The sequence below is a fragment of the Aristolochia californica genome, unplaced genomic scaffold (genome assembly GCF_029961685.1).
Source record: "Aristolochia californica isolate CCGP_79_NKW_82.1479 unplaced genomic scaffold, dmAriCali1.0.hap1 SCAF_2, whole genome shotgun sequence".
In the NCBI taxonomy this organism is placed as follows: Eukaryota; Viridiplantae; Streptophyta; class Magnoliopsida; order Piperales; family Aristolochiaceae; genus Aristolochia; species Aristolochia californica.
Genome location: NW_027181881.1, coordinates 50,108,066 through 50,128,026, shown reverse-complemented (window position 1 = coordinate 50,128,026; position 19,961 = coordinate 50,108,066). Strand labels below are relative to the sequence as shown.

Genomic DNA, 19,961 nt, shown 5'->3' with positions numbered 1-19,961 from the left:
GCTACGTAATAGTTAGCCCATCAGCGAGAGAGAGAGAGAGAGAGAGAGAGAGAGAGGCTCCTCCTTTTTGTTTTGAGCCATTCCAGTTTCGATCTTCTAAGTTACGAAATTTAATCCAACGGATATCTCTTAACTCTCTTTACTCCCTTCAATCTCTAAAAATATCTCCCAATCATAAAATAAAAACCTCAATCATACAACCCTTCTTGAGTCTGGAGATAAAATCCAACCAACAATTTGCCTCATTGGCCGGGACTGATCAAGAAAAGAAAGGACCAGCAGATGGGCTATAGAAGCACTTTCAGAAACAAAATAAGAATACCGAGTTAAGAATTTGAAGATATTAAGTAAGGGATAGAGATAGATGACGCACACGCACTCAGATGCAATAGTCATATTAGTGACTAATGGAAAGAGATTACAGTTCACGTTAGACAACGAGATTTTTCCCTGCGATAATCTTCTAGTGCCTGGTGATGAGATTATAGGAGCTGGCACATTGTTCAGCTGTGCATTGTGCTTTCCTCAACTGAACAAAAGAAGTCATAGATAAGACCAAATGTTTCTTCACAGTCTCAAATAAATCATTTAAAGGTTCTTTTCTTCAGTCTTTACGCAATATTAGTCTTATAAATGCTCCACTACCGGCAAAACCAGCAAGCTCTATCGATTCAGACAAATTCATGTTACTTCAACAAGCAGAGCAATGTTGATGATAAGAAGCTCTATGGATTTCCTTTGCAGAGGCAGAGCAATGTAGCTGTGAATCGGAGATCCTGGATCTGAACCATACGAACCCTTTTAACATCAAATGGATTCACATGTCATGGAGAGCGTTATGACTTATGCTTTCGCCGTTGCAATTCAATTATTATGAGTATGCGGCAATCTGCTCGCAAAGGCTGCCTTTGATGTTGGCCTCAACACAATTATCTTCACTTTCTACAGACAAACCATTACCAGTGTGCTCTTAGTTGTTGTGACGTTTATTGTTGAAAGGTGAAAGAAAAGCTGTTTCTTGTTCTTGTTGTTGTTCTTCTTCTGGTCATCCGCTCCCGTTTCTGTTTGATACTGATACTTTTCAGGGATGACACGAAATGCAGGCATGGAGCATCAGAGCTGTCATGTAGGGTCTTCTGCGAGATATTCATGCTGGCGCTTCTTGGGTAGGTATGTTTTTATATTACTAGGGCATTAGGTCAACTTCGGTACCAAGATGACTAGCTGAACTGTAGTACTGACAGAGGATCATGGCTAGACTGGTGATGAACATGGATATTGATTTCTGAGTAATGGGAAGAGGATGTCAATCGATGTTAACGTATGTGTTGTTTATTTAGGATTACTGTACCAATAGACCTGTATGGGATTGCTCTGATTTACACCACTCCAGCTTTGGTAGCTGCGACTGCAAATACCATTCCTGCACTCACATTTCCCTGGGCCATTATGTTCAGGTGAGATTTCAACGAGGAAAAAAGAAATAGAAAAGAAAAGAAAATCAGTTCCTGTTTATTAATGTAAAAGAGTTTCTGTGTATCCTCCCTTCCCACCCATTAAAGAGTAGAGCTCAATATTTCGCACTATATGGTATGGAAGTGTGCTGCAGAGCTGAAACTGTTAATGTGAGAACCTTCCCGGGGAAGATTAAGTTACTGGGTGTTCTTGCCTCCTTAGGTGGTATCATAGCACTTGTTTTAAACCATGGCCCTACACTGAAGTTTCTGAAGCATATGCATCGGCCAAACCATGAAAAGAATCAAACTGCTCGTACAAACAAATACAGGATTCTGGGAACGATTCTCATCATTTTAAGCTATATGACATATTCTCTGGGGGTAGTCCTGCAGGTAATTAAATGTCACTCTGACAGAGATTTGAAGGCTTGGTTACAGTTTTGAACTTAGTTTGCAAGACCATTTAAGAAAAAACACAAAACAGATTTCGTGATCCTTGCATGAGATAGAATCTGAATATGCAAACAGCTGATCATGCAGTATGTTCTTATCAAACAGGCGAAAATTTTCCAGAACAGACAAAATTGTTCGAAGCTTATCTCCACAACTGTGCAGTGCGTTTTCCGCTCCTTACAATCCTTCCTTGTCGCCATCATATTCGAGCGGAACCTGTCGCAGTGGGAACTGCATTTGGATGTCGGATTGCTCACTGTGGCCTACTGTGTAACAGACTAGACCGAGCACTTCCATGATCCATAGTGGCTATTCAATTGAAGTTTCTCTACTTTAAATGACTCGCAAACATTTTCAAACATTGGGTAGCAGATTAAACAATTTCACCTCATTTAACGCGCATCCGTGAAGAAGCTGACCTTTTCAGTATATATTTCAGGGAATCATGGTCTCTGGATTATCTTCATACTTGCGAAATTGGTGTATCGAGAGGAAAGGCCGAGTTTTCACGGCTACGTTCACTCCAGTCCTTCTGCTAGTCACAACTGTCTCCCCGGTTTCTATCTTTGGAGAAGTAATTCAGTAATTTAAGATGAAACATTGATTCTTACTTGAAAAATGTTTTGAGCATCTAAGATGTTGGTGGGCAGTGTTATCAGCGGAGCTTTGACGGTGGGTGGGGGGAGCCTTTACTGTGTCCTATGGGCAAAAAGCAAAGAAGACGGAGCAGAGGAATAGCAGAGCGAAAGGCAGAGAGCACGCCGAAGAGGACACTCTGATCACAGAGCTCGAAACCGAAATTGTTTAATGGGTCAGAGTCAAGTTAGATGTATGTCTCGAGTCCAAGGTGGGTCCATTAAGGGTCGACTCAAGATGGACGTAACCTGACAGAGACAAAGGATATTAGAGATGATTTGATTTCCACTTCCAGAGCGAGAGAGCGAGAGAAAAAGGACGATAGAGCTAGCTCAGCTTTGATACCCTGTTGACGATATTAAAGAGAAGAAGAAATTAATAATTACTGTATATTTCATTGATGAAGAGATAATAGGATACAAATTACAGGTTGAATTTATCTTTATTTGGTATCTCGATCATCTCTACCAGTAACGAACGAACAAAGTATGTCGCTCTTGCCCCGTATTTGTATTCTTTACTCTTTGTCATATAGGGATAATGGGAAAGAAGGCAAGGGGAGAAAGAATAAGAGGGACAACGTTAAAAGCAAATTAAGAGTTGAAATTCATAAAAAGGGAAGAAGAAGAAGAAGAAGAAACAAGTGTCTGATATGAAAAAGACAAGCATCATTTTGGAAGAAAATGGTAGGCAGAGGTGACATATAAGTGCACTAAGTCACATTATGTAAATAGTGTGAAGCTATTTACATATTTGGTGAAAACTGGGAAGAGTAGTCACAGGCTAAATATGGACCAGCATGAGTTGAAGACCCTGACTACACCGCAAGCCACTTTGGGTCTGAAGTGGCCTACATCGCTTGCATAATTCCATCACCCATCACTCATAAAATTTTGTTAGATTTTTTTTTTTTTGGGCTTCAGCAGGACAATCCTCATCTTCAAAAGAGAAAATGGTATTCTGGCCTCAAAAAGGGCTGGAAAACTTTAGATCAAAAAATGATATTTTAGAAAACTTTAGCCCCAAATACTCAACTCGAGCATGTGACCGCGAGATAAAAAGGAAAAACGAGAAAAAAAGAAAGAAAACCCAGAAACAGAATGTGACTTATCGATAAAGTTCCAGAACTGAAACATATCAGAAAATCTGAACATTTCAGAACTGAAACGGGTGATAAAAACTGAATAACTTTGGTGTTTGTGAATCAAACAACTGTAGCGTTGTTCGTTACGTTGGCAGGCCCCCTCAGTTCACGTGGGAGAAGCAAGGGAAATGAATCTGCTTTTTCTTTAATAATTCCATTTGATGTTTTTAAGGGTGGTGAGGGATATCTGGAAAAGCGATCATCGGGTGAAAGTATATTACCATCTCAACTGGTGTTCAATTGTCTGATTAGAACGCTTTAAAGCTATGGCATAGCATCGTTTAATCCAAAGTAGCCAGCCAATTTTACCTCCATTACTGAACTGTTGACACTCTTTAAAGAAGTGAAAAGCATGTCAATTCTTGAGCTGTGAATCCGATTCTCGGAGCATAAGAAATTTAAGAGTTGATAGAGAAGGATTGATTGGATAACACTAATATTAAAAGTTGAGCAGTTCTTTAAGTGAAAGTGATTGACTAAACTGGGCCTGGTAAGCGCGGACAAAAGTAAACAGTGAGTCCCTTTCACACTGGAGTTCCACATGTCAAGTTGATCTCTAAAAGAGGCTAAAAGCAAATTGAAACTGCGAAAGATCAAGTCCCGGCCATCCACATTCTGAGTGCCCCAGCCCAGAAACCAGAAGGGGAGAAGACAAAAGGAGACATAATTCATTGATTAGATTGGTACTCTCTCACTCACACACACACAACCCACCGCAGTTTGCTTTCATTTCATTTCATCCACATTTGAAAACAAACACTTCCAGATTCCCAAATGAAATGGGTTGGTCCCATCTATCACTCCTGGGTGTTTTATTAGGGACTTTTTTGATTTTCTGCCCTCTCTGGTTTTGATAGAATTGCTTCCACTTTCGGTAGCCTTAATTCACGATTGAAGTGGAGAGCAGAGAGAAAGAGAGGAGCTCTGAGGGCTCAGGCCATTAAACCGCAACAGCGACCATACCTTAGGTGCCCTCATTGCAATGCACAGAGATAACTGTCACTGTCCCTTGAAATAGAGGACAGGAAAAATGCACTGAACTGGGAAAAAGATGACAGGCTATTGCATTTGAATAAATTCTTATTCCAAATCTTCAAAAGGGGAGGATGGCACACACAGCCCCCACTTGAAAGAGATCAATTCCGATCAAAAGAAACTGCCCAACAGTTTCGTTCCTATTTTTGGGGTGAACAGGGACATGTGCAAGCGGGCGATGAAAGGTGTAGACACTTCTTGCAGGGTAAAGAAGCGCCTTCATTGGAAGGGTAAAGTAACGAACAAGTCATAGATGACCTCGACAGTGTCCTTTCTCAAGCTATATAGTCCGAGGGAGCATCCCAGAGAAGATCACTTCCTGATGTTTTGGTGGATGTCTCGTCCGGTTCTCATTCAACGCCAGAAGCCTTACTTGGCCATGATTGCCATTCAACTCATAGGCGCAGGCTCCCACCTCCTCTCCAAGGCTGCCTTCAATCATGGACTCAACACCTTCGTTTTCACTTTCTATAGACAAGCCATTGCCACTGCTGTCTTGCTTCCCGTCACCATCTTGGTTCTAAGGTTATAACCCATCTTCCGCTTATCTTTTCTTCCTCTTCTTACTAAATATATGGTTCCCTAACAATGACAACCGACTGACTCGCAGGAGTGGTGGTGCTCCTCGACTATCAGCTAGAATGATGAGTGAAATCTTCCTTTTTGCTCTTCTTGGGTATGGTTATAATTTCTGACTCTCGTCTGCTTTGATCTTTGGCGGCCACAAGATTCAAGCAGGACGATTCTCATTTCGGCATTATGACCATAGTGATTGAAGATTGCTCTGGTTTTTGTGTAGGATTACGTTGACCTTGAACTTGTATGGAGTTGGCCTCCATTACACTACTGCAACTCTGGTAGCTGCATCTGTTAATACCATTCCTGTTCTCACCTTTGTCTGGTCAACTCTCTTGAGGTGCGTTAGAGTCTATGCTTGGTTAAGTAATCCGCTTACTGCTTGAAGCCCGATCCATATTGGAATGTGACTGATGAAATAAAGGGAAAGAAGTTGAATTACTAAAACAAAGTGCTATGATCCTTTTATCTGTTCCTGCGCAGAAGCGCATCTCAGATGTCAGTTTTCTTATCTAGTTTGTCTGTTCTCTTTCTATATCTAAGAAAAATCTAGCTTACAGTTACGACAATGGTGTCATCCTCAGGGAAGAATCAGAAACAATTTTTAAGGCCAGTTTGCAGACTGATGATAATAGCCACTTGTTTAAGTTCTTAATTTTGAAACTGCAGAACAGAAGTTGTAAACGTGAGATCTCTTCCTGGGAAAGCGAAACTGGCTGGCGTTTTAACGTGCATCGGCGGTATTGTAACAGTGGTCGTATACAAAGGACCTCAACTCCAGTTTTGGGAGCATCTTCATGGTTCACGCCATGAAACAGAGCACGGTTCTTTTCACAGCAACAAGCGATGGGCTTTAGGAACTTTTCTCATTACCCTATGCAATACAGCATGGCCACTCTGCGTCGTTTTGCAGGTATTTCCCAGTAATGTTTATTTCCTTTCCACGACCAAGTAGGTACAGCAATGGCAGAAGAACAGTGGAGCACTGTTACGCTTACTGAATACTGAGGAGCACTTTTGTTTTCTCAAACAGGGTAGATTTTTGAAGAAACACAGTTTTCCCAATCTGCTCTTCACCACTCTGCTGAGCGTTTTCAGCACGGTGCAATCGTTCTTCGTCGCCATTGCATTCGAGCGGGACCTTTCTCACTGGAAGTTGGGTCTGAATGGACTCATCACAGTAGCATACTGCGTAATTACGTAAACCTGCTTAATCTCAAGTTTCATAGAATTTCAATATCATAATTTATAACAAAGGAGAAGGCTTCTGGGCTTTACCTCAAATCACACTAGGAACTTAGCAATGATTTCAACCATCAGGAGGAGGATGAAATACTCATTGATTCAGATAAGAAATAACCAATACAAATACTTTGCAGGGAATGGTAGTCTCAGGTGTTGGATATTACTTGCAAACCTGGTGTCTTCATGAGAAGGGCCCTGTTTTCATAGCCATGTTCAGTCCTCTCTCTTTGCTAATTACAGCCCTTCTGTCAGGATTCTTTCTAGGAGAAGTAATTCATCTTGGGAGGTGATTTCAACAGCTTGATTCGATGAAGTTATTTGGGTTAGGCCGATTCTGTTTGGATCCCCCTTGTCCTAACCTGTAACTCTGTTTTGCAGTGTCTTAGGTGGAGTTCTAATGGTATTAGCTCTGTACTGTGTTCTCTGGGGAAAGAGCAAGGAAGAAAAAGGGAGAAAACTAGCAGAAAAACAAGAAAAAAGTACAGAAATAGCACTTGAAGAGGGAAAAAGCAAAATATTACCAGTTGAAGAAAGCAACAGCAGAGAACTAGAGATAGAAGAAGCAAAGAATGGAGAGATACGATCAGAAGCTGAATTTGCCATCTGTAATTAGCAAATGAGACTTGAAAAAAGCAGAAGCTGTCGTAGATGTTAAATGGAGTAAAAAATCAGGACTGTGCGAGGTATTTAAACTCTTCCACATTACTTACGGACCTGATTCATTGTCATAAGGATAAGAAAGTTTATCAGACCGGATTCTGGCTGATTGCGAGTTTTACCACTGGATATGCTTCGCCCATTTCATTTCTTGCTGGGAGTACTGATTGCCAGCATCTATTTTATCGAATCCACTTTTCAAAGATCAGACACCACCCAATCCTAACATTGTGGTGACATTCCTTAGGGGAGAGATGGTTACTGGAGTTGGATTTGGAAAGGTACACACATGCTAGTTCAAATTCGTATTAAATAACCAAATATTTTGCACTAGTTTACATATTAAAGAACATTAAGTTATGGGTTTACATAAAAATTATGGATTACGGTCATGATTATGTTCTGTGTTAAAATATGTTATATAAAAGCCTATTTGAGTAAGGGTTCTACTTCATAAAAAAAATAAAAAAATGTTTCAGGCCTATTCTCTTCTCATCTTTTTCTCTTTGTGCTCTTCATAAGAGAATGAAAATTGGAGGTAGGATCCATTGAATGGGAGGGAGCTGGGGTTCTCCACCTTTCAAACCTTATTGACGCAACCAAGAGGGGGTTAGTCAACAAACATAAAATTTGAAGTTCATCTTTATCTCCTGCTTTAAAATCATTTCATTTATCTACATGAACTTTATCTTCAAACTGGGTATTAGTGTGAACAAGTTCATGTGCACTGAAAATCAGTTTCCAGTGTTAGTGCCCCAAAATGAGAAAAATAAGAGTAGTAACTTGTAATAGTATACTTATTTAAAATATAATACTTAAACATTAAATTAGGTAAACCAAACATTATACATCGTCCCTCCTCCCTAAATCCATTCTCTGTACATCGTCCCCTCTCATTCTCCGTTCATCCTCCCCTCCCATTCTCCATCCTTTCTTCTACGGAAATGGCTGCCAGTGGCGTTTTCAGATGTTTGAGTTGGTCCAAGCTTGTGTTGTTGATGATTGTCTTGTTTTCAATAGTAAATATATTTTATAAGTTAGCCATTTATTACGGCGTGAACTTGAGGGTTTTACTTGCTTATAGATACGTCTTCGCAACTGCTTTCTTAGCTCATGTCGCATTCTTTATGGAGAGGTAAATTTTCTTTCATAAGTGCTTATTGAAGATTGTATATTTTTAATGATATTAAAAAATGTTTCTTCTCGTCTCCATCGTAGGAATGCTCGGCCTCCATTAAAATGAATGATTTTGTTGCAAGCGCTTGCATGCGGCCTATTTGGGTAAGTCATTTTAATTTGCCAACTACTTGTTTCATGGCTTTAATTTGAGCCGCAGATCCCTGTTATGATCCTGGGTTAATTGTTTGATTTTTTGCTACCGACTAGGCCAATTTTTTGGGTAGTATTAACTAGGTGTTTAACATTTAGTATCAAAGTTACTACTTACGTTGAAAGTTCAAATCCCTGAGGGGCCGACTTAGCAGTGTTTCTAGAGTGGGCCATCGCTGGAGTCGACCGCCATGGTCGTCGGCTCGTAACGGATGAGTTTGTTGAGCATCAGCTCGTAAGAGCTTGAGGGCAAGTTCTTTCTACAAGGGGTGTGTAATGTTATGATCTTGGGTTAAGTGTTTGGCTTTCCGCTACCTACCAGGCCGGTCTTTTGGGTAGTATTGGTTAGGTGCTTAACATTTGGTATCAGAGCCACTACTTACATTGCGAGTTCGAATCCCGAAGGGGGCGACCTAGCGGTATCGCTAGAGTGGGTCATCACTAAAGAGAGACTCGGTTGCCGAGTTGGAACGACAAGTCGTAAATAACTCAGCCCTAAACAACTCGCCCGATATTTACCAAAATACCTTATGTTTTTAATTTTTATGTTTCTGCACAGCTTGAGGTTGTCATCAACCTCCAGCCGTGTGCAGAAACTTGGTTAGCATGTGTTTCTAAATGTCGTCGACCCCAGCAAACCTGTCAGGATGGAAGCCAGTGCTGACACCGACGCTTTACGGTGACGTGAGAGCCACAGACTGCCCACACTACGAGTACTCAGCGACGCTGTCCTGACCAATTGTTGTTGGTCTGTATGATCAGCTGTGTCCGCTCGACATTCCCGATGACTCTCCAACCAGGAAAACATAATTCCTCATAAAAACGACACTCCCCAACAGAAATAGAGAGCAATGGCTTAAAAGGAAGGTATAGCAGTTCACACGATGGCCAAATTTCCATCATAAAGTCGGAGCCACTTTAAAAAATCGTTATATATGTAACGCAAACATTTTTCCCAATGCGCTTAACTTTCTATATCCTCCCCCATGCGTATTTTCATCATCAAGAATAAATCGCGAGTTTTGCAAGATGCTATACCTTCTTGATTAAAGAAATGCCCCCATTCATTAGGATAAAATATCAAGTTATTCATAATTTACCCACATGAATTATGAATTCATAAATAATTTGATAGTTTTATCATAAAGAAATAGTAGATATTAATTGTACTTAGTTATACTTCATATAATAAATTTTATCCCACATGAATTTTTATTATATTTGAGTATATATTAATTAGGATAAAATATCAAATTATCCATAATTTACCCACAGGAATTATGAATTCATAAATAATTTGATAGTTTTATCATCTAGTTTACTCATAAAGAATATTGAATATGCTTGAATTAAAAAAACATTTAGCCCATAAGCAATGTTTTTTATGTCAATTGATTTAATTTTTAAGCATGATTTACATTGGTAAAGCATGATATTTTATTCAGGCATCAATTTTAACATAAGCATGTAATTTTTAATTTTATTCAGTTGTACAACCTGCACATTTCTCTTATATTTGTTGTGATATCCCTGATCTTAAGGGAGATAACTATAAGGTCTGGAAAGAGAGAATACTTCTTCATTTAGGGTGGATGGACATAGATTATGCTATTAAGAAAGACAAACCACCAGTAATTACTGATACCAGCACTGCAGTTGAAATTACACTTTATGAACGATGGGAGAGATCTAATCGCCTTAGTGTAATGTTCATTAAGACTAAAATTGCTGCTTGTATTCGTGGTTCTGTTGAGCAGTATGAAAATGTCAAAGACTTGCTGAAAGCCATTGATGCACAATTTGTCATTTCAAATAAGGCATTAGCAAGCACCCTAATCATGAAGTTCTCATCCCTAAAGCACACCAGTATGAGAGGTGTGTGCGAGCACATCATACAAATGAGGGATATTGCGGCTCAATTAAAAAATCTCGAGGTTGATATGTCAGAATCTTTCGTGGTGCATTACATCTAGAATTCCCTTCCGCACCAATATGGACCCTTCAAAATTTAATACAACACACATAAATGTAAATGGTCAATTAATGAACTTTTGACCATGTGTGTTCAAGAGAAAGGGAGACCGATGATGGAACAAGGAGAAGTGTCATGCTGGCAACACATGGAAAGGCAAGTATCAAGCCAAACAAAAAGGGAAGAGTAAAACCTAAGAAAGGGACACATGAAGAAGGAATGCGCCAAGTTTCAGAAATAGCTTACTGGCAAAGGTACACCAACCTCATTTGTTTGTTATGAATCTAATATGGTTAATGTCAATAATTACACTTGGTGGATTGATTCTGGATCAACAATCCATCTCGAATTCCTTGCAGGTTTTGCAAAACCTAAGAAAACCATTGGGAAGTGAGTATAACATTTTCTCAGGAGACCAAATGAGCTCACATGTGGAAGCTATAGGAACTTGCTATTTAAATTTAAGTAGTGGCTTTGTTTTAAAATTAGAAAAAACCTTTTATGTTCCAAGTTTCTCCAAAAACTTGATTTCAGTTTCAAGGCTTGTACCTTATGAATATTCTTTTAATTTTTTAGACTCATCTTTCAATTTATATTATAAGTCTGATTGTGTTGGGAATGGTACATTGTTTGATGGTTTTTATAGCATTAATTTACAAAGCAATGCCACTTACGGTTCAATGCATGTTCACACTGGTAATAAAAGAGGTGTTTTTAATGAGGATTCCTCTACATTATGACACTGAAGATTAGGTCATATCTCCATAGATAGAATTAAAAGATTAGTGAATGAAGGGGTACTTAATACTCAAGATTTTACTGATTTTGAGACTTGTGTGGACTACATTAAGGGAAAGCATACTAACAAGTCAAAGAAAGGTGCCAATAGGAGTTTAACCATATTAGAGATCATACATACTGATATATGTAGTCCAGAGATGGACTCATTTGGTCAGAAATATTTCATATCTTTTATAGATGATTCCTCACGATACATGTATCTCTACATGCTTTATAACAAGAATGAAGTATTAGATGCCTTTAAGATCTTTAATGCTGAAGTAGAGACATAATGCGGTAAGCAAATTAAGATCGTGAGATCAGATAGAGGTGGAGAATACTATGGTAGATACACAGAGAATGGACAAGCACCTGGGCCATTTGCAAAGTTTCTTCAAGAACATGGGATTGTTGCCCAATATACCATGTATGGTTCTCCGGACCAAAATAGTGTAGCAGAAAGAAGAAACTGAACATTATTAGGCATGGTGCGGAGTATGCTTAGCAACTCCAATCTTCCTAGATCTTTGTGGACTGAACCACTTAAGACGGCAGTGTATATATTAAATCGAGTTCCAACCAAGGTTGTTTCAAAAACGCCATTTGAATTATGGAAAGGTTGGAAATCGAGTTTGTGACATATGCGCATTTGGGGATGCCCGTCTAAAGTGTGAATTTATAATCCACAAGAGAAGAAGTTGGACCCAAGGACCATTAGTAGGTATTTCATTGGATATGCTGAAAGGTCTAAAGGTTACAAATTTTATTGTCCATCTCATAACACTAGGATTGTAGAATCAAGAAATGCAAAATTTCTTGAAAATGACTTGATCAGTGGGTAGAATCCAACTCGGAACATAGTTTTTGAGAACGATCATTCAGAATCTCAACATTCCCCTTCAAGTGATAGATTGGTTCTTGTTCACAGCACCCCTTAAGTACAAACTGGTGTTGAACAACCAATCATTGAAGTTCCACAAAATGCTGACGACATTCCAGTATATTAGGTACTTCAAGAGTTGCCAAACACTTTTGAACAACTAGTTGAACCACATACTTCTCAGGAAAATGATGGTTCAATATTAAGAAGATCTACTAGACTCAGGAGATCATCAATTCCTGATGATTATATTATGTATCTGCAAGAATCTGACATTGGAACCGCAAATGATCCTATGTATTTTTTAGAAGCCATGAGTTACAAAGAATCAGATTATGGTACAATGCCATGAAGGAAAAGATGAATTCTATAAAGAGTAACGGAGTCTGGGATCTTGTTGAGTTGTCTAGTGGATTTAAAGCCATTGGATGTAAATGGGTCTTTAAAACAAAGAAAAACTCATTAGGCAACATTGAGTGATACAAGGCAAGACTTGTTGCTAAGGGATTCAATCAAAAATAAAGAATCGGTTACAAGGAAACTTTTTCTCCTGTATCTAAGAAAGATTTTTTTGCGCATTATTTTAGCATTAGTAGCCCATTTTGACTTAGAGTTGCAAAAAATGGATGTGCAAACAACATTTCTCAATGGAGATCGTGAAGAGGAGGTTTACATGAAACAACTTGAAGGATTCCCCTCTAGTGATGGTGATCAATTGGTTGGCAAGCTAAAAAAAGTCAATATATGGATTAAAACAAGCATCCCGCCAATGGTATTTGAAATTCCATAATGTAATTTCTTCACTCGGGTTTGTAGAAAACATTATGGATCATTGTATACCAGAGGTCAATGGGAGCAAAATCTTTTTTCTTGTTTTATATGTGGATAACATTTTGCTAGCAACCAATGATAAGAGTTTTCTTCATGAGGTAAAACAATTTCTCTCTAACAATTTTGATCTGAAGGATATGGGTGAGACATCTTATGTCATTGACATTAAGATTCATAGAGACAGAGTTCGAGGTATCTTAGGTCTGTCTCAGGAAAGCTGTATTAATACAGTATTAGAGAGATTTCAGATGAAGAGTTGTTCACCAAGTGTAGCTTCCATTGTGAAGGGTGATAGGTTCAATTTGAACCAATGCCCGAAGAACGACCTTGAAAGGGAACAAATAAAGGACATTCCATATGCTTATGCTATGGGAAGCCTAATGTATGTTCAAGTTTGCACAAGACCTGATATTGCATTTGTTGTTGGAATGTTGAGTCGATATCAGAGTAATCCCGGGTTAGACCACTAGAGAGCTGCAAAGAAAGTAATGAGGTACCTTCAAGGAACCAAAGACTACATGGTATAGACAGACGGACAATCTAGAAGTCATTGGTTATTTAGATTCTGACTTTGCTGGTTGTATTGATTCCCATAAATCAACATCAGGATCCATTTTCTTGATGGCCAATGGAGCAATATCATGGAGGTGTGCCAAACAGACTTTGACCGCCACGTCGACTATGGAAACCAAGTTAGTTTCCTATTTTGAGGCTACTTCACATGGTGTATAACTTAAGAGTTTCATTTTTGGGCTTAGAATTATGGATTCTATCTCTAGGCCATTAAAAATATATTGCGATAATTTAGTTGTTGTTTTTATGGCCAAGAACAACAAAAGTGGAAGTCGAAGTAAACACATCGACATAAAGTATTCGGTCATAAGAGAACGTGTTAAAGAAAAGAAAGTGGTCATTGAGCACGTAAGCACTGACTTCATGATTGCAGATCCTTTGACTAAGGGCATGCCACCGTTTAAATTCAAGGATCATGTAGTGAATATGGGACTTGGTTCCATTATGTAAATTTTTCATTGTATGAACAATGTTATTTAAGTGAAATTCTTAATTAATGTGATGTTTTTTCTCATATTTATGTGCACTTTAATTTTGAGAAAATTCATCTGTGTTGGACCAAGAGTAAACATAGGGTTTATTCATAAAGTATAAGAAATAAATACATAGTAATACATGAAAGATAATACTCGTCATTAGAGAACATATTGTCATGATTCATGTATTTATTACTTAAATTCAGATTATCGATGGGTTTAAGATTATATTAGAAGTTTGGACCAAGAGGGGGAATGTTAACCGTTTTATCATGAGAAACGGTTTCTCATTAAGTATTGTCTCAAATTGCTACCAACTCCCTCGGTAACATGATACCATTAATACCTTGATGGGAGGTTGGCACAGTTACATTTTTTGGATTCAGTTTGGCCCCTCGTCTTGTCACTCAAGCCCCTTCAGTTTCAACCATCACCGAGAGTGTTCAGAGATCGGAAGCGCCTAACAGAGAACAGAGAGAAGGAATCTGAAGCGTATGGAAGGAAGTATGATCTATGTTTCCGTTTAAATTTATATGATGAATTTCATGTCGTTAGAAATTCATGTTTAGGCCTACATTCTCTTCTCCCAATTTACGGCCAACCAAACTCCAGAAAGACAGTAATGGCTGGGCTTTCATGATGGGCTTTCATGATGGGCTTTCATGATGGTTTTATGGATAACCAAAAAGAAGTCTTTCAATTCTCATTACTATGAAGAGAAGATATAAAGGTTACGCTAGATGTAAGTGATGAAGATGGGGGTGAGGATAGTGATGTTGATGAAGATCGGACAGTGATCGATGACAGATTGCGACGGTAAATACCGAAGCGAGAAGCAGCAAAGCCGAAAAATAAATCGGTGGAGGAGAAACCGGCAAACGGTGATCTGACAGCGATCGACGGTAGATTGGTTCGCGTTCGGCTGGAGGTTTGCATCGTACGACAGAGAGTAGACGACAAACAGAGGAGATGAACAACGATGGGATGCACTGCCACCGGCTCCGCCAAGAAAGCGAAGTTGTCGTCTTTCTTCAACGATGACGATGACAGAGGCGAAGAACAGGGACGCCGCAGAAAAAATTAAAGGGGTAGAGAAGCTCAGCGGAGAGAAAAAAAATTTAGAATCGCTTAACAGAGACAGGGTAGAACGCCTACTCTGATACCATGAAAGGATTTGATTAAAACCACCACACTTCGAAGGTGGAGTTGATGATCAATTTATAAGCTTTACAATGCCATATACAGAATATTACAATCAATCTGAAATAGAAATTATACAAAGAATTAGCCTGTAATCAAGGTTAATTATTCTCAACGGAATATACAGAAATGGAGCCTTGAATCAAGGCGATATATCTGTAACAGTATCTTCAACACCCTTCTCATATATGGAGAGGAAGAACACAGGCAGAGTACTTCTCCCGTTATTTCATGCAAAAATGCACATATTTAAATCGAAAGATCACTTGTTAATCAGATAGCCATCTCAATGTCACAAATTTTGATTAGCCATGTAACTGCCCAAGCCCAGTGGTGAATCATCGCCCACGTCCGACGTCCGAACCATAAAATCTATCGAATCACGGAGATCGTTTGAGGTATAGGTGAAACGAAACAAGCGGCAAGATTTTATAAGATATGAAAGAGAAATATTTTGTACAAGTTACGACACTGAGATTGAAGCAAAGGAGCCAATAAATGTTGCAGTTCTACGCTAGTTATTCTTTTAGAATGCCGACGGTCGACGAACAGGGTATGGCCCTTCCTATCCTTGATTTCCAGCAGCAGCCACATCTGCAGAGTCGACAGTGTCAGGACCAATTCCATACCATAATCTCTACTGCTATCAGTGTTGTTTTTCGTATAAAATTTATACACAATTGAAGTGAAAATCAATCAGATGAATCACTCGAGCAAATAGTACGTGATTCAGCGAATTGTTTTTGAGTGGTTCAAGACAAGAAAAACACTTACTGGGTTCACACCTGATCCTGCACTTGTCGTCACACCTCCGATAAAGCCTCACTGTATAGCACACAAAAAAAAAAAAAAAATTCAGGGAGAAAATCAAACAAAAATGCAAGCATCATACTGAAGTTTAAAAAATCCGGCGGCTGAGACGCATGGACACAGGATAACCCGGACTGAAGATAACGGCTGATGGGTCGCAAATGGAAAGATAACTTACCATCAGGGTTGATGCAGCCCATATTGCAAGCGTCGTAGCAGTCGGCCTGAGCTTCGACGCCTTCATGATGAGCGGAGAAGAGAAATAAGAAGATGAGTGCGAAGGCCAGAGCGTTCTTCTTCATCTTTCCCCGTTTCTCTCTGTAGCGGAGCTGAGATTTGTAGAGCTTGGAGAAGTGCTCGGCCGAGAGTGTCATTTATAGTAATACGGGGGCCACCAACCAATTGGGTGGCCGCCTAGGCTTCATCAATACATCCTTAGGGGGGTTAGTCCACAATGAAGAGGAATGAATCCCCCCCATAACACCACCGTTTCATCTCCTCAGGCAAAAACGACGAAAACCTGTTTCCGCCCGTTTTTTCAAATCATCGACTTACCACGAGCGACGGCGTCGCTTCTTCCCCCCCCTCCCCCCCCCCCCCCCCCCCCCGAAACTAAAATCCTTTCTCATTTCCTCTTTCTCCTCTCGACGGCGTCGCTTCTTCCCCCTCCCCCCCCCCCCCCCCCCCCCCCCCGCATTACCTAGGTCATCATAAATAAGGTGTTAGTACAAAATGAATTGAATTGAAGCGAGATAACACCGTTTCATCTCCTCAGGCAAAAACGACGGAAACCTGATTCCGCCCATTTTTTCAAATCATCGACTTACCACGAGCAACGGTGTCGCTTATTCCTCCCCCCCCCGAAACTAAAAATCCGTTGCAGAGAGCAACGGTGTCGCTTATTCCCCCCCCCCCCCCCCCCCCCCCCCCCCCCGAAACTAAAAATCCTTTCTCATTTTCTCTTTCTCCTGTCCTCTTCTCGGCCTTCGTCTCCCGACGAATTTTTTCGCCCGACCTTCTTCTCTCGTTTTTGCTCTCTGCTCCCTCTGCTCCTCTCGCTCGGCTCTCGTCTTCGTTCTCTGCTCCCTCTACTCTCTCGCCTTTATCTCTCGTTTTCGCCCCATCTCCCTCTCTCGTCTCTTGCTCTCTCGGCCTTTCTCTTCCTTCTCCCTCTCTCGTCTCCCTCTCTCTTTTGCCACTAGGCCTCTATCTCTTCTCACTCTCGGCCTCCCTCTTCCTTCTCGTTATTGCTCTTCTCTTTCCTCCTCCCTCGATTTCCTTTGATTTAACCTTTTCCGGTTTCGATATCCTTCGATTTCCTTCAATCTTCTTCGATTTTCGACAGTTAGGCGTCGATTTCTTCCATTGGGCTTACATTTCCCCATTCGGTGGTGATTTCCCCCAAATATCAGAAGATAATCCGAAACCCTAATTTTTTTTTCAACTAATTTAGTGTTGTGTTTGAGTTAATTTGAATTTTTGTGCGTAATTTATCTTGATTGTGCCCAAATTTTGGGATGTAGGTTTAGGGTTTATGGGATTTAGGGTTCAAATTCGTGTTGATAGGGTTTAATTTTGGGACTAGAGTTGGGGTTTGGGACTTTTAGGGTTTTAAGGTCTAGGGTTTAGTTTTGGAGTGATGCCTGATGAGTTTAGATGTTGTACGGATCTTTGATACGACTTGGATATGATGCTGATTCTTTTTCAGCCAATGCACTTGTTGATATTTATGCTAAATTAGGAGATATTGAAGCTGCTATGATGGTTTTTGAGAAAATTTTGTTATGTATTGTTGCAAACAATTATAGTTCGACTCATGGTCAGTTTTTTTATTTTATTTTTTAAATTCTTATAAAAAAATGTCACTTCTTTCTCCTTTTATGGTTGAATATATTTCAAAAGTAAGTTCTATAGAAATGGGAGCTCGAAATGAGGAATGACTTCTCTGTGTTGTATTTGTGTGGTTGAATTTAGGTAAATGTAAACGCTAGGCGGTCTGCAACATATCGTTGAGGGAGAAACTTCCCCATCGGATAAAGCCTGACTTCTTTGCATTTTGTTTTCTTGGAGCTGTTTCTATGAAATTTTCACGATTTTAAAATAAACTTGAGGTAAAGTAGAGTGACATTCAGTGTTTCACTGAAAGGAGGTTTGGAAGACCATAGGGCGGAGATTATTATGTGAGAACAGATTCAGAAGTTTTATCAGTGCTGACTTACATGAGTCAGTATGGTTCCTTTAGAAGATATAGCATAAACATCAGTATCTTGTTTTTGAATTTATTGTAGAATCATAAACCGAACTAAGCAGTAAGTCTTTTATAAATTGGCTTGAAGACAGTTGTTGTACCTGATAGCTAAAGTGTATCAGTGCGACCTTGTAAAAGGTCTTCTCTTCTGTGAATAGCCAGTTCAGTGAACTAGTTAAGGCTTTTCTTTGCATAGCCAATTGAGCGAACTAGTAAATGTTGTATGGAAAGGTTGCATGTCTAATGGATCTTTGATACGACTTGGATATGATGTTGATTCCTTTTCAGCCAATGCACTTGTTAATATTTATGCTAAATTAGGAGATATTGAAGCTGCTATGATGGTTTTTGAGAAAATTTTGCTACCTGATATTGTTTCATGGAACACTCTTATTGTAGGTTGTGCTCTTCATGGTTTCCATGATCTAACACTGGAATTGTTGCAAGAGATGAAAGTGTTAGGCACAACTCCAAACATGTTCACTCTATCTAGTATTCTTAAAGCTTGTGCAGGCATGGGAATGATCGATTTGGGCAGGCAAATTAATTCACATTTGATCAAAGTGGGTTTTGATACTGATGTATTTGTCTGTGTGGGACTTGTTGATATGTACTCAAAATGTGGTCTTATGGAGAATGCAAGAAGGGTTTTCAATTTGATGCCTATGCAGGATTTAATTTCTTGGAATTCTATAATCTCAGCCTACGTACAAAATTTGAATGATGAAGAAGCCATATCACTTTTCTGTGAGATGCAAAAAGAAGGGTTTAACTGTAACAAGACAACATTGTCCACTATTCTGAAATCAATTGCTAGCTTGCAGTTAATTGATGCGAGCAAAAAGATCCACTCATATGCTATCAAATTGGGGTTGGAGTTTGATGTTTATGTCACAAATAGTCTTATCGATGCATATGGCAAATGTCATTATACTGCGGATGCAAAGAAAGTTTTTGTCATTTTATATCTTTTTGTCACGTGTTTTATTTTTATTTATTAAGTATTTTTATACTATATATTATGTTATTAAAAAATAATTTATTTATTAATTATATTCATTTATGTTATTTTTAACTGTTTTATGTAATTTAAATAATTTATTCTAGTCACACGTAATAAGTATATTAAGTTATAATAAATTGTAATCATTAATTTGTTTAATTATCCAATTTTTATAATTAATTAAACCATTAGGTTTATTTATTATATTCCCTTATATTATTTTTTAATTTTTATTAATTTTATATAATTTATTCTAGTCACTCGTAATTAGTATATTAATTTATAATGAATTTTAATCATTAATTGGTTAATTATCCAATTGCTATAATTAATTAAACCATTATGTTTATTTATTATATTCCCTTATGTTATTTTTTAATTTTTATTAATTTTATATAATTTATTCTAGTTACACGTAATTAGTATATTAATTTATAATGAATTGTAATCATTAATTGGTTAATTATGTACTCATTCTCTTCTTTATTTAGAAAATGACATTGGAATCTGTTTCCCAAGCATTAACACTAGAATCTGTTTTCCAGCCACTTCAACTGGCCTGGACTAACACCCAAACATGAGTTGAAGTGGAAGCAATTCATCTCACTTCAATTCAATTTTTCACTTCATTGTGGACTAACCCCACTTTATTTATC

At 38.8% G+C, this 19,961-nt stretch overlaps 2 protein-coding genes across 3 annotated transcripts; both read left to right on the top strand.

The window, feature by feature from the left end:
- The first annotated feature begins 5,013 nt into the window (after positions 1-5,013).
- LOC137955503 (WAT1-related protein At5g64700-like) lies at positions 5,014-18,919 on the top strand. 2 transcript variants are annotated; one of them, XR_011113159.1, is made up of 9 exons: positions 5,014-5,250; positions 5,336-5,401; positions 5,525-5,641; positions 5,971-6,214; positions 6,335-6,493; positions 6,681-6,832; positions 6,925-7,229; positions 8,422-8,484; positions 18,702-18,919. XR_011113159.1 is itself a non-coding variant. In XM_068802473.1 (7 exons), exons 1-7 carry the CDS (start codon positions 5,048-5,050, stop codon positions 7,157-7,159), a joined length of 1,176 nt encoding a protein of 391 aa, XP_068658574.1. In that variant the 5' UTR covers positions 5,015-5,047; the 3' UTR covers positions 7,160-7,324. The 2 variants fall into 2 exon arrangements, 1 of the variants encoding a protein (XP_068658574.1); XM_068802473.1 differs by lacking the exons at positions 8,422-8,484; positions 18,702-18,919 and having other exon boundaries at positions 5,015-5,250; positions 6,925-7,324.
- LOC137955248 (pentatricopeptide repeat-containing protein At4g39530-like) lies at positions 18,539-19,303 on the top strand. The gene has a single exon (XM_068802110.1). The coding sequence runs from the start codon at positions 18,539-18,541 to the stop codon at positions 19,301-19,303; it is 765 nt and encodes a 254-aa protein (XP_068658211.1).
- The last annotated feature ends 658 nt before the right edge of the window (positions 19,304-19,961 follow it).

Coding starts and splice junctions, on each gene's coding strand:
- LOC137955503 (XM_068802473.1), top strand. CDS start 5,048: ATGTTTTGGTGGATGTCTCGTCCGGTTCTCATTCAACGCCAGAAGCCT. Junction 6,215..6,334: donor CACTCTGCGTCGTTTTGCAG/GTATTTCCCAGT, acceptor TTTCTCAAACAG/GGTAGATTTTTGAAGAAACA. Junction 6,494..6,680: donor TCATCACAGTAGCATACTGC/GTAATTACGTAA, acceptor AATACTTTGCAG/GGAATGGTAGTCTCAGGTGT.
- LOC137955248 (XM_068802110.1), top strand. CDS start 18,539: ATGTCTAATGGATCTTTGATACGACTTGGATATGATGTTGATTCCTTT.